This window comes from Orbicella franksi, chromosome 13 (genome assembly GCF_964199315.1).
Source record: "Orbicella franksi chromosome 13, jaOrbFran1.1, whole genome shotgun sequence".
NCBI lineage: Eukaryota > Metazoa > Cnidaria > Anthozoa > Scleractinia > Merulinidae > Orbicella > Orbicella franksi.
Genome location: NC_138157.1, coordinates 6,920,696 through 6,931,419, shown reverse-complemented (window position 1 = coordinate 6,931,419; position 10,724 = coordinate 6,920,696). Strand labels below are relative to the sequence as shown.

The 10,724-nt window shown below is 36.4% G+C and overlaps 1 protein-coding gene across 1 annotated transcript; it reads left to right on the top strand.

Moving 5' to 3' along the window:
• Positions 1–1,258: 1,258 nt before the first annotated feature.
• Positions 1,259–10,422, top strand: LOC145466747 (uncharacterized). The gene is made up of 6 exons (XM_081450455.1): positions 1,259–1,470; positions 1,877–1,939; positions 7,861–7,919; positions 8,149–8,229; positions 8,883–9,065; positions 9,690–10,422. Exons 1-6 carry the CDS (start codon positions 1,259–1,261, stop codon positions 10,163–10,165), a joined length of 1,074 nt encoding a protein of 357 aa, XP_081306581.1. The 3' UTR covers positions 10,166–10,422.
• The last annotated feature ends 302 nt before the right edge of the window (positions 10,423–10,724 follow it).

Sequence of the window (10,724 nt, the reverse complement as noted above, 5' to 3'; positions counted from 1 at the left end):
ACTTCAATCCATTCGCATACTGATCCGATAAAGCTAAGTTTGCTTTGTTTATCGAAGTTTGACTAATGCGTGTTTTCGTCTTAAACTTAAAATAAACTTAAAACGTGGTAAAAGTTCGGCAAAACTTTCAAGCTCCGCCGGTGAGTGATGGTGCTATCTATGTGTCTAGCTACGGTAAAAACTAGCCAATGAGAATGCGGCAGTTATTATGAATTGTCTGTAGTATTGTGGATTAGTGAAAACAACACATTTGTAATGGTAATGTTGTTTAAGGACGGTTAACAGGTCAGTGAAATTATGAATAAGTAGTCTGCTGTTAAATTGTTTTATGCGACCACGTGTAGTGTTTGCACTGAACTGTCATAACACCGTTGTATGGGGTGTCCAGCCTATGATAACCCTCTTTGTCAGTAGTAAACAAGAAAGAGACGCAAAACAAAGACGTCAGGGTAGACTCGTCTAGGCCCCTTTTTGCCCAAAGTTTGAAAATCGAGAATTGCTGACCAGCGGGCAAAGATGACCACACGACTCTTTTTTTTCTCTCTCGCTTTTTCATTCGTTTCTTTCTCGACAAAGGAATTAATAAGAATTACTCGGGAACGTCTTACGTTTCTTGCAGCATGCTGAGACTCGTAACTTCTTGGGGTTTCTTGCTCTTAGATTTTTAATTTCTTGCGTTTCGAAAATTTCTTGCAGGTAAAAGGCAAAGCCCACGTATTCTCACTCTAATATTGCGCCAGCTTGAGTAATCTTGCACTACTTCTTGTGCGCGCATTATTTTAGACTGTAATCGGTCGGTTAACCATAGTCCGTCTGTTTAATCTTGCGAACTCAAATCAAACAAATACAAACCAGTATGTGATTGACAGGTCGATTGTCTTCAATGAGACGATTACTTCCTATCTCAGAACTAATATTCTTATACTTCCTCTTTTTTCAATCGAGATAAATAAAATAAGATAAAATAATATAAACCTTAACGTAGTTTTAGATTTATGTGGATGTCTAGATAATATAAAATCTGACAATTTATCTTTCACGGTATGTTAATTCTAATGAGACAGCCAACGCGAAAAATTTCTCGCGTGCCGCGGTGACTCATCTAGAACATTGTTTCTACTTTACCTCCTAATCAAATTTCAATCGTGTGAGTCAAGGAAACAAACGCTTTGCTCTAGATTATACCATTGCCGCTTCCTTTTTATCGTGAGAAAGTTACGATATTTCCGTAAAAGATTGAAACTGTATAGGGTCAGCTATGAAATCTTCCGTACCTAGTGCCGGCTTTCGTTTCGTGGCTGTGTTCGTGTTGGGCTTAGTCTTTCAGGGCACCTCTGCCATGAAAGATTTGCATCATGAAAATGAAGTTGCTGAAAAAAATCATCTGCGATTAGATGAAAGATCCGTCAGCAAAAACGCGACACCCAACATGCCGGACATTCTAAAACGACTAAAAGCCTTGGAGGAAAAGTGAGTAAAGTTTCCTAATTTTTCAGTCCGTTTGTAATTATCTTACTGCAAAATCAAAGCTCGCGAAGTGAACGACAACGTGAAAAGTTTCTTCATAAAATCCATTTGAATTTAACGCTCTTGCGCTTACTCCAACGGAATTGAAAATGATCACAGGAGTCTATGAGAGTGTAATACAGTAAGTGTTTCAAGACTGATGGAAGGAATTTAGAAAAGCACCACAGTTTAAAACACTTCCTACTAAAAATATTTGTTTATACGAAAGTAATTCGACAACTAAATTAAATCGTAACTAAATGATAAGTAAATTTTAAATGCCTCACCTAGATCATAATAAAAAGAATTTTTCCCTTAAACTCCTTGAAAAAAGCTACAAACTCCTAACAGTTTTACCTTCTGGTCACAGGCACGACAAGAGTCAGAAGAGCACCAACTTGACTAATCAACGACTGCAAGAACTGGAGAAAAGGTATGGAAAAATGAGCGACCTACGTTATTCGATATGCACACTATAATTAATCGTTAACATATCGTTATACTCCTGGTGCTACGGTATTACCAAGAAAGATTGAATAAAGCGATCTAAATAAACTTGCTATAGTTTGTTTAGTTACTGCCGATCAGTAGTTTGTTTAGTTACTGTAGTTTCTGTGTTTGTGTAGTCACTTTAGTTTGAGTAGTCACTGTAGTTTGCGTATTTACTGTAGTTGGTGTTGTCACTGTAGTTTGTTTACTCACTGTAGTTTGTGTAGTTACTGCAGTTTGTGCAGTCACTGTAGTTTGTATAGTCACTGTAGTTTGCGTAGTTACTGCAGTTTGTGCAGTCACTGTAGTTTGTATAGTCACTGTAGTTTGTGTAGTTACTATAGTTTGTCGGTGTAGTTAGTGTAGTTTGCGTAGTTACTATAGTTTGTGTTGTCACTGTAGTTTGTTTACTCACTGTAGTTTGTGTAGTTACTGCAGTTTGTGCAGTCACTGTAGTTTGTATAGTCACTGTAGTTTGTGTAGTTACTATAGTTTGTCGGTGTAGTTAGTGTAGTTTGCGTAGTTACTGTAGTTTGTTTAGTCACTGTAGTTTGTGTAGTTACTGTAGTTTGTGTAGTAACTGTAGTTTGTGTTGTTACCGTAGTTTGCGTAGTTACTGTAGTTTGTGTAGTAACTGTAGTTTGTGTAGTAACTGTAGTTTTTGTTGTTACTGTAGTTTCTTTAGTTACTGTAGTTTGTGTAGTTACAGTAGTTTGTGTAGTAATTGTAGTTTGTGTAGTTGCTGTTGTTTGTGTAGTTACTGTAACTTGTGTAGTTTCTGTAGTTTGTGTTGTTTCTGGCGTTTGTGTGTTTGTCACGTTGTAGTTACTGTAGTTTGTGTAGTCACTGTAGTTTGTGTAGTTACTGAAGTTTGCGTATTTACTGTAGTTGGTGTTCTCACTGTAGTTTGTTTAGTCACTGTAGTTTGTGTAGTTACTGCAGTTTGTGTAGTTACTGTAGTTTGTGTAGTCACTGTAGTTTGTGTAGTTACTGAAGTTTGCGTATTTACTGTACTTGGTGTTGTCACTGTAGTTTGTTTAGTCACTGTAGTTTGTGTAGTTACTGCAGTTTGTGTAGTTAATGTAGTTTGTGTAGTTACTGTAGTTTATGTAGTTACTGTAGTTTGTGTAGTTACAGTAGTTTGTGTAGTCACTGTAGTTTGTATAGTTACTGTAGTTTGTGTAGTTGCAGTTGTTTGTGTAGTTACTGTAATTTGTTTAGTTACTGTAGTTTGCGTTGTTACTGGCGTTTGTGTGTTTGTGTAGTTACTGTAGTTTGTGTAGTTACAGTAGTTTGTGTAGTTTGTGTAGTTTGTGTAGTTCCTGTAGTTTGTGTAGTTGCAGTTGTTTGTGTAGTTACTGTAATTTGTTTAGTTACTATAGTTTGTGTTGTTACTGGCGTTTGTGTGTTTGTGTAGTTTCTGTAGTTTGCGTAGTCACTCTAGCTTGTGTAGTTACTGTATTTTGTGTAGTTACTGTAGTTTGCGTATTTACTGTAGTTTGTGTTGGCACTGTAGTTTGTTTAGTGACTGTAGTTTGTGTTGTTGGTGTAGTTTGTGTAGTTAGTGTAGTTTGTGTAGTTACTGTAGTTTGTGTAGTTGCAGTTGTTTGTGTAGTTACTGTAGTTTGTGTAGTTACAGTAGTTTGTGTAGTTACTGTAGTTTGTGTTGTTGGTGAAGTTTGTGTAGTTACTGTAGTTTGTGTGGTTACTGTAGTTTGTGTGGTTACTGTAGTTTGTGTAGTTACTGTAGTTTGTGTAGTTAGTGTAGTTTGTGTAGTTACTGTAGTTTGTGTAGTTACAGTAGTTTGTGTAGTTACTGTAGTTTGTGTAGTTACTGCAGTTTGTGTAGTTAATGTAGTTTGTGTAGTTACTGTAGTTTATGTAGTTACTGTAGTTTGTGTAGTTACAGTAGTTTGTGTAGTCACTGTAGTTTGTATAGTTACTGTAGTTTGTGTAGTTGCAGTTGTTTGTGTAGTTACTGTAATTTGTTTAGTTACTGTAGTTTGCGTTGTTACTGGCGTTTGTGTGTTTGTGTAGTTACTGTAGTTTGTGTAGTTACAGTAGTTTGTGTAGTTTGTGTAGTTTGTGTAGTTCCTGTAGTTTGTGTAGTTGCAGTTGTTTGTGTAGTTACTGTAATTTGTTTAGTTACTATAGTTTGTGTTGTTACTGGCGTTTGTGTGTTTGTGTAGTTTCTGTAGTTTGCGTAGTCACTCTAGCTTGTGTAGTTACTGTATTTTGTGTAGTTACTGTAGTTTGCGTATTTACTGTAGTTTGTGTTGGCACTGTAGTTTGTTTAGTGACTGTAGTTTGTGTTGTTGGTGTAGTTTGTGTAGTTAGTGTAGTTTGTGTAGTTACTGTAGTTTGTGTAGTTACAGTAGTTTGTGTAGTTAGTGTAGTTTGTGTTGTTGGTGTAGTTTGTGTAGTTACTGTAGTTTGTGTGGTTACTGTAGTTTGTGTGGTTACTGTAGTTTGTGTAGTTAGTGTAGTTTGTGTGGTTACTGTAGTTTGTGTAGTTACTGTAGTTTGTGTGGTTACTGTAGTTTGTGTGGTTACTGTAGTTTGTGTAGTTACTGTAGTTTGTGTAGTTACTGTAGTTTGTGTAATTACTGTAGTTTGTGTAGTTACTGTAGTTTGTGTAGTTACTGTAGTTTGTGTTGTTACTGTAGTTTGTGTAATTACTGTAGTTTGTGTAGCTACTGTAGTTTGTATAGTTACTGTAGTTTGTGTAGTTACTGTAGTTTGTGTAGTTACTGTAGTTTGTGTAGTTACTGTAGTTTGTGTAGTTACTGTAGTTTGTGTAGTTACTGTAGTTTGTGTAGTTAGTGTAGTTTGTGTAGTTACTGTAGTTTGTGTAGTTACTGTAGTTTGTGTAGTTACTGTAGTTTGTGTAGTTAGTGTAGTTTGTGTAGTTACTGTAGTTTGTGTAGTTACTGTAGTTTGTGTAGTTACAGTAGTTTGTGTAGTTACTGTAGTTTGTGTTGTTGGTGTAGTTTGTGTAGTTACTGTAGTTTGTGTGGTTACTGTAGTTTGTGTGGTTACTGTAGTTTGTGTAGTTAGTGTAGTTTGTGTAGTTACTGTAGTTTGTGTAGTTACTGTAGTTTGTGTAGTTACTGTAGTTTGTGTAGTTACTGTAGTTTGTGTAATTACTGTAGTTTGTGTAGTTACTGTAGTTTGTGTAGTTACTGTAGTTTGTGTTGTTACTGTAGTTTGTGTAATTACTGTAGTTTGTGTAGCTACTGTAGTTTGTATAGTTACTGTAGTTTGTGTAGTTACTGTAGTTTGTGTAGTTACTGTAGTTTGTGTAGTTACTGTAGTTTGTGTAGTTACTGTAGTTTGTGTAGTTACTGTAGTTTGTGTAGTTACTGTAGTTTGTGTAGTTACTGTAGTTTGTGTGGTTACTGTAGTTTGTGTAGTTACTGTAGTTTGTGTAGTTACTGTAGTTTGTGTAGTTACTGTAGTTTGTGTAGTTTGTGTAGTTACTGTAGTTTGTGTAGTTAGTGTAGTTTGTGTAGTTACTGTAGTTTGTGTAGTTACTGTAGTTTGTGTAGTTACTGTAGTTTGTGTAGTTACTGTAGTTTGTGTAGTTACTGTAGTTTGTGTAGTTAGTGTAGTTTGTGTAGTTACTGTAGTTTGTGTAGTTACTGTAGTTTGTGTAGTTACTGTAGTTTGTGTGGTTACTGTAGTTTGTGTAGTTACTGTAGTTTGTGTAGTTACTGTAGTTTGTGTAGTTACTGTAGTTTGTGTAGTTACTGTAGTTTGTGTAGTTACTGTAGTTTGTGTGGTTACTGTAGTTTGTGTAGTTACTGTAGTTTGTGTAGTTACTGTAGTTTGTGTAGTTACTGTAGTTTGTGTAGTTACTGTAGTTTGTGTAGTTAGTGTAGTTTGTGTAGTTACTGTAGTTTGTGTAGTTACTGTAGTTTGTGTAGTTACTGTAGTTTGTGTAGTTACTGTAGTTTGTGTAGTTACTGTAGTTTGTGTAGTTAGTGTAGTTTGTGTGGTTACTGTAGTTTGTGTAGTTACTGTAGTTTGTGTAGTTACTGTAGTTTGTGTAGTTACTGTAGTTTGTGTAGTTAGTGTAGTTTGTGTAGTTACTGTAGTTTGTGTTGTTACTGTAGTTTGTGTAGTTACTGTAGTTTGTGTAGTTACTGTAGTTTGTGTTGTTACTGTAGTTTGTGTAATTACTGTAGTTTGTGTAGTTACTGTAGTTTGTGTAGTTACTGTAGTTTGTGTAGTTACTGTAGTTTGTGTAGTTACTGTAGTTTGTGTAGTTAGTGTAGTTTGTGTAGTTACTGTAGTTTGTGTAGTTACTGTAGTTTGTGTAGTTACTGTAGTTTGTGTAGTTACTGTAGTTTGTGTAGTTACTGTAGTTTGTGTAGTTACTGTAGTTTGTGTAGTTAGTGTAGTTTGTGTAGTTACTGTAGTTTGTGTAGTTACTGTAGTTTGTGTAGTTACTGTAGTTTGTGTAGTTAGTGTAGTTTGTGTAGTTACTGTAGTTTGTGTTGTTACTGTAGTTTGTGTAGTTACTGTAGTTTGTGTAGTTACTATAGTTTGTGTAGTCACTGTAGTTTATGTAGTTACTGTAGTTTGTGTAGTTACTCTAGTTTGTGTTGTTACTGTAGTTTGTGTACTCAGTGTAGTTTGTTTAGTCACTGTAATTTCAGTACTTACTTTAGTTTATGTAGTTACTGTGGTTTGTGTAGTTACTGTTGTTTGTGTTGTTACTAGCGTTTGTGTGTTTGTGTAGTTACTGTAGTTTGCATATCTACTGTAGGTGATGTGGTCACTGTAGTTTGTTTAGTCACTGTAGTTTCTGTAGTTACTGTAGTTTGTGTAGTTACCGTAGTTTGTGTAGGTACCGTAGTTTGTGTAGTTACAGTAGTTTGTGTAGTTACTGTAGTTTGTGTAGTTACTGTAGTTTGTGTAGTTGCAGTTGTTTGTGTAGTTACTGTAATTTGTTTAGTTCCTATAGTTTGTGTTGTTACTGGGGTTTGTGTGTTTGTGTAGTTTCTGTAGTTTGCGTAGTCACTGTGGTTTGTGTAGTTATTGTAGTTTGCATATTTACTGTAGGTGATGTGGTCACTGTAGTTTGTTTAGTCACTGTAGTTTGTGTAGTTACTGTAGGTTGTGTAGTTAGTGTAGTTTGTGTAGTTAGTGTAGTTTGTGTAGTTACAGTAGTTTGTGTAGTTACTGTAGTTTGTTTAGTGACTGTAGTTTGTGTTGTTGGTGTAGTTACTGTAGTTTGTGTGGTTACTGTAGTTTTTGTAGTCACTGTAGTTTTGTGTAGTTACTGTAGTTTATGTAGTTACTCTAGTTTGTGTAGTTTGTGGTTACTTAAGTTTGCGTATTTACTGTAGTTGGTGTGTCACTGTAGTTTGTGTAGTTACTGCAGTTTGTATAGTCACTGTAGTTTGTGTAGTCATTGTAGTTTTGTGTAGCTACTGTAGTTTGTGTGGTTACTGTAGTTTGTGTAGTCACTGTAGTTTTGTGTAGTTACTGTAGTTTATGTAGTTACTCTAGTTTGTGTAGTTTGTGGTTACTGAAGTTTGCGTATTTACTGTAGTTGGTGTGTCACTATAGTTTGTGTAGTTACTGCAGTTTGTGTAATTAATGTAATTTGTGTAGTTACTGTAGTTTGCGTTGTTACCGTAGTTTGTGTAGTTACTGTAGATTTTGTTTTTACTGTAGTTTGTGTAGTTGGTGTAGTTTATGTAATTGCTTCATTTTGTATAGTTGCTTTAGTCTGGGTAGTCGCTGTAGTTTATGTAGTTAATCTTGAATTTTATTAGTTGATGTAGTGTCTCGTTATGGTCTAGGGTAATACATTTAGTTAGCTAATTCCTCCATGCACTCTTTTTATATTTTTAGAATTGAAGCATTACTGAAGCCAAAGTCAAGTGATTCTTGGTTTTTGGGTTACCTTCTAGGTTTGCTTATAAAACTAACAGTCATGATGTGATCAGTCTTTGAAGATTATTTATATTTTTCATTTCTTTGCCTGTTCTATAACTTCTCTTTTAAAAAGCTTACTTTTAATCTGTAGATCAAAGATTTCAATCTTTTTTAAATGCTTATTGATGGGGTGTTGTTCTCTTATCACTTTGAGTGCGCTATTTATTCCACTCAGGTGCCCCACTTTTGTTGATTTTATTTTAGGGCGTGATGACCGAAATGATGGAAGGGGTTTAATGGGACCTCCTGGCCCTCCTGGAAAACCCGGACGAATCGGGCCAAAAGGTAAGCTTATACTAGAAAAGTAGCGGAGGCGCAGTAGCTTCATGGTTAGTGGGCTGGACTGTGGGTCGAGCTGTGGGGGTTGAAACGCTGGCTGCTGTCATTGTGTTGTAATCTTGGGCAAGACTGCTTACTCTCTGACTACCTCTCTCCATCTTGGTGTATAATTGGGTGCTGGCCAGGTTAATGATAGGGAGTAATCCTGCGATGAACTACCGTCTCATCTATGAAAGTAGTTAGAAAGTAATTGCCAGTATATAGAGGAACATAATTATGGTAAAATAAAATAAGAAATAGATTTTAAGACACTTACATGTACAGTAATGTTGACCGTCTAGTTTCGTTTCCGATGTCTGTTTCATGAGAATGTCAAGAGTAATTAAGATCGAGAAAAGTGACGAGAAAAGACCGAGAAACAGATGTTGATCCAGATTTGCGTGTGTCTCTGTGATGGAAAGAGAATATTATGCCTGAAGATGCACAGAAACCATTGAGCCTCTGGCCTTGAAGGCCAGAGTTACAGCAAATAATGTCAGTAAAACATGTACTTATAGCAAATGAATACTACAGTATAAGGCGGGAATCGTTTTTGACAGCTACTTCATGACTCGCCGGACCCCTCTGGTATAAAGCAGTTACTTTTTATTTCATTGTAGGAGAGGTTGGGAAGCCTGGTTCCAGTGTTTCTGTCCCAGGTCCCCCTGGTCAAAAAGGAGACCGCGGAGCTGTAGGAGCACAGGGAGCGAAAGGCGAGAAAGGACAAACTGGGAAGTCTGGGGCCAACTATGTTCGGTGGGGAAGGACCACTTGTCCCAGTGGCGCTGAAATTGTTTATAAAGGTACATCGAATGATCAGCTTACGAATCGACTTTTCTAGAGATTTTGTAACTATCAACGATAATAACAAAATAACGAAACAAGTTACAATGCTTACAATTACCACTTCTTGCAGAATAAGGGAAACAAAAAAGTAGACATAATTCAGAGGATATTGCCTACAGAACATTATCGAAATATACAATTCTATCTTGTCGGAATAAAGTTAATATAAAGTGAACTATCAGGCCCTAAGTTTTAACAAAAAAGAATAAACAGCAAATATAGAGGGGGAAAAACAGTAAGGTAGCTATTCTATATAAAATTAATAAAGAATTCTTTTGGCTTGTTGCTTGCTGCCCAAAAATAAACATAAAAAATGACGCTCACACTGTCGGTTGCAGATGTATTTCCTTCAGGACTCAAACTTAGGTGGCGGACATAGGATAGGTAATTGAGGTTGATATTCTCAACCTGAAGAAAGATCTAGGTCGATGGAAGTCAAATACAAAAACACTTCTCCATTATTCACGTTAAATAAATGTAAAAAAAAGAGCAGATACACGTATAGTAGCAAAAAGTAGAAAACTAGAAAAAAAAATGGTTGCACATATTTTTAGAATAATATAACTTTTTTAATCTATTAGGTATAATTGGTGGTGAATATTACACTCACCAAGGTGGTGGAGTAAATTATCTTTGCCTTCCAAACAATCCTAAGTATGACAAGTATAAAGATGGATGGCAGGACTCGGGATACGTGTATGGCACTGAGTATGAAGTCAATACTTTTAACCCATTTAAGAAAAACCTCCATGACCATGAGGCACCCTGCGTCGTTTGCTTCGTTAAGTCACGTGGCTCAATGCTTATGATGCCCGCACGGAATGATTGTCCATCTGGCTGGACCGAGGAGTATCATGGGTACCTGATGACTGAATACTACAACCACAAGAAGCAACGTGACTACATTTGTGTTGATGAAGATGCAGAGTATGTCTCCGCTAGTCAAACTAATAAGAATGGCGCGTTACTGTATCCGGTGGCAGGAGCTTGTGGCGCTCTTCCGTGTCTTCCATATGTCAACGGAAGGGAGCTGACCTGTGCTGTTTGTACCAAGTGACGGCACTGACGGGTTTCAACGAAAATCGTGCAGAATCGAGACTTGATAGACTGATTCTTAGACCATGTAGACTCTCGTTATTTAAAATGACGCGAAACTAAAAGAAACTATAGATATTTTAGACAGGTTAATGTAATCGACATGGCGAAACTGACGACATGCATGGATGTAGAGGGAACGGACGAAAACGAAATTAAATAATTGGTTATTCAACAATACTTTTAGTGGTTTTTCGTTTCAACATACAGATTTAAATCCATCTGATTCAAAGGTTCTTGCAGTACGACACCGGTATCCCTTACGGAATTTCGTAAAACAGATATAATGAGGTTTCAATGCATATGTAATCTGTGCGCTCTTTCTTTTTTCTTTCTTTCTACCTTCCTTTCTCTCTTTCCAATTCCTCTTTTTTTTTTTTTGGCAGAGCCCGTAACGCGAGTTAAAACATAAATGAGGAGTGCTGTTTTGTAATCCGGAGGCCCTTGGTTCAAATCCTCCTCCTTGCCACTCGATGGATTTGTTGTAGGTGATCCTTCACACTTTGTATATAGTTAACTGG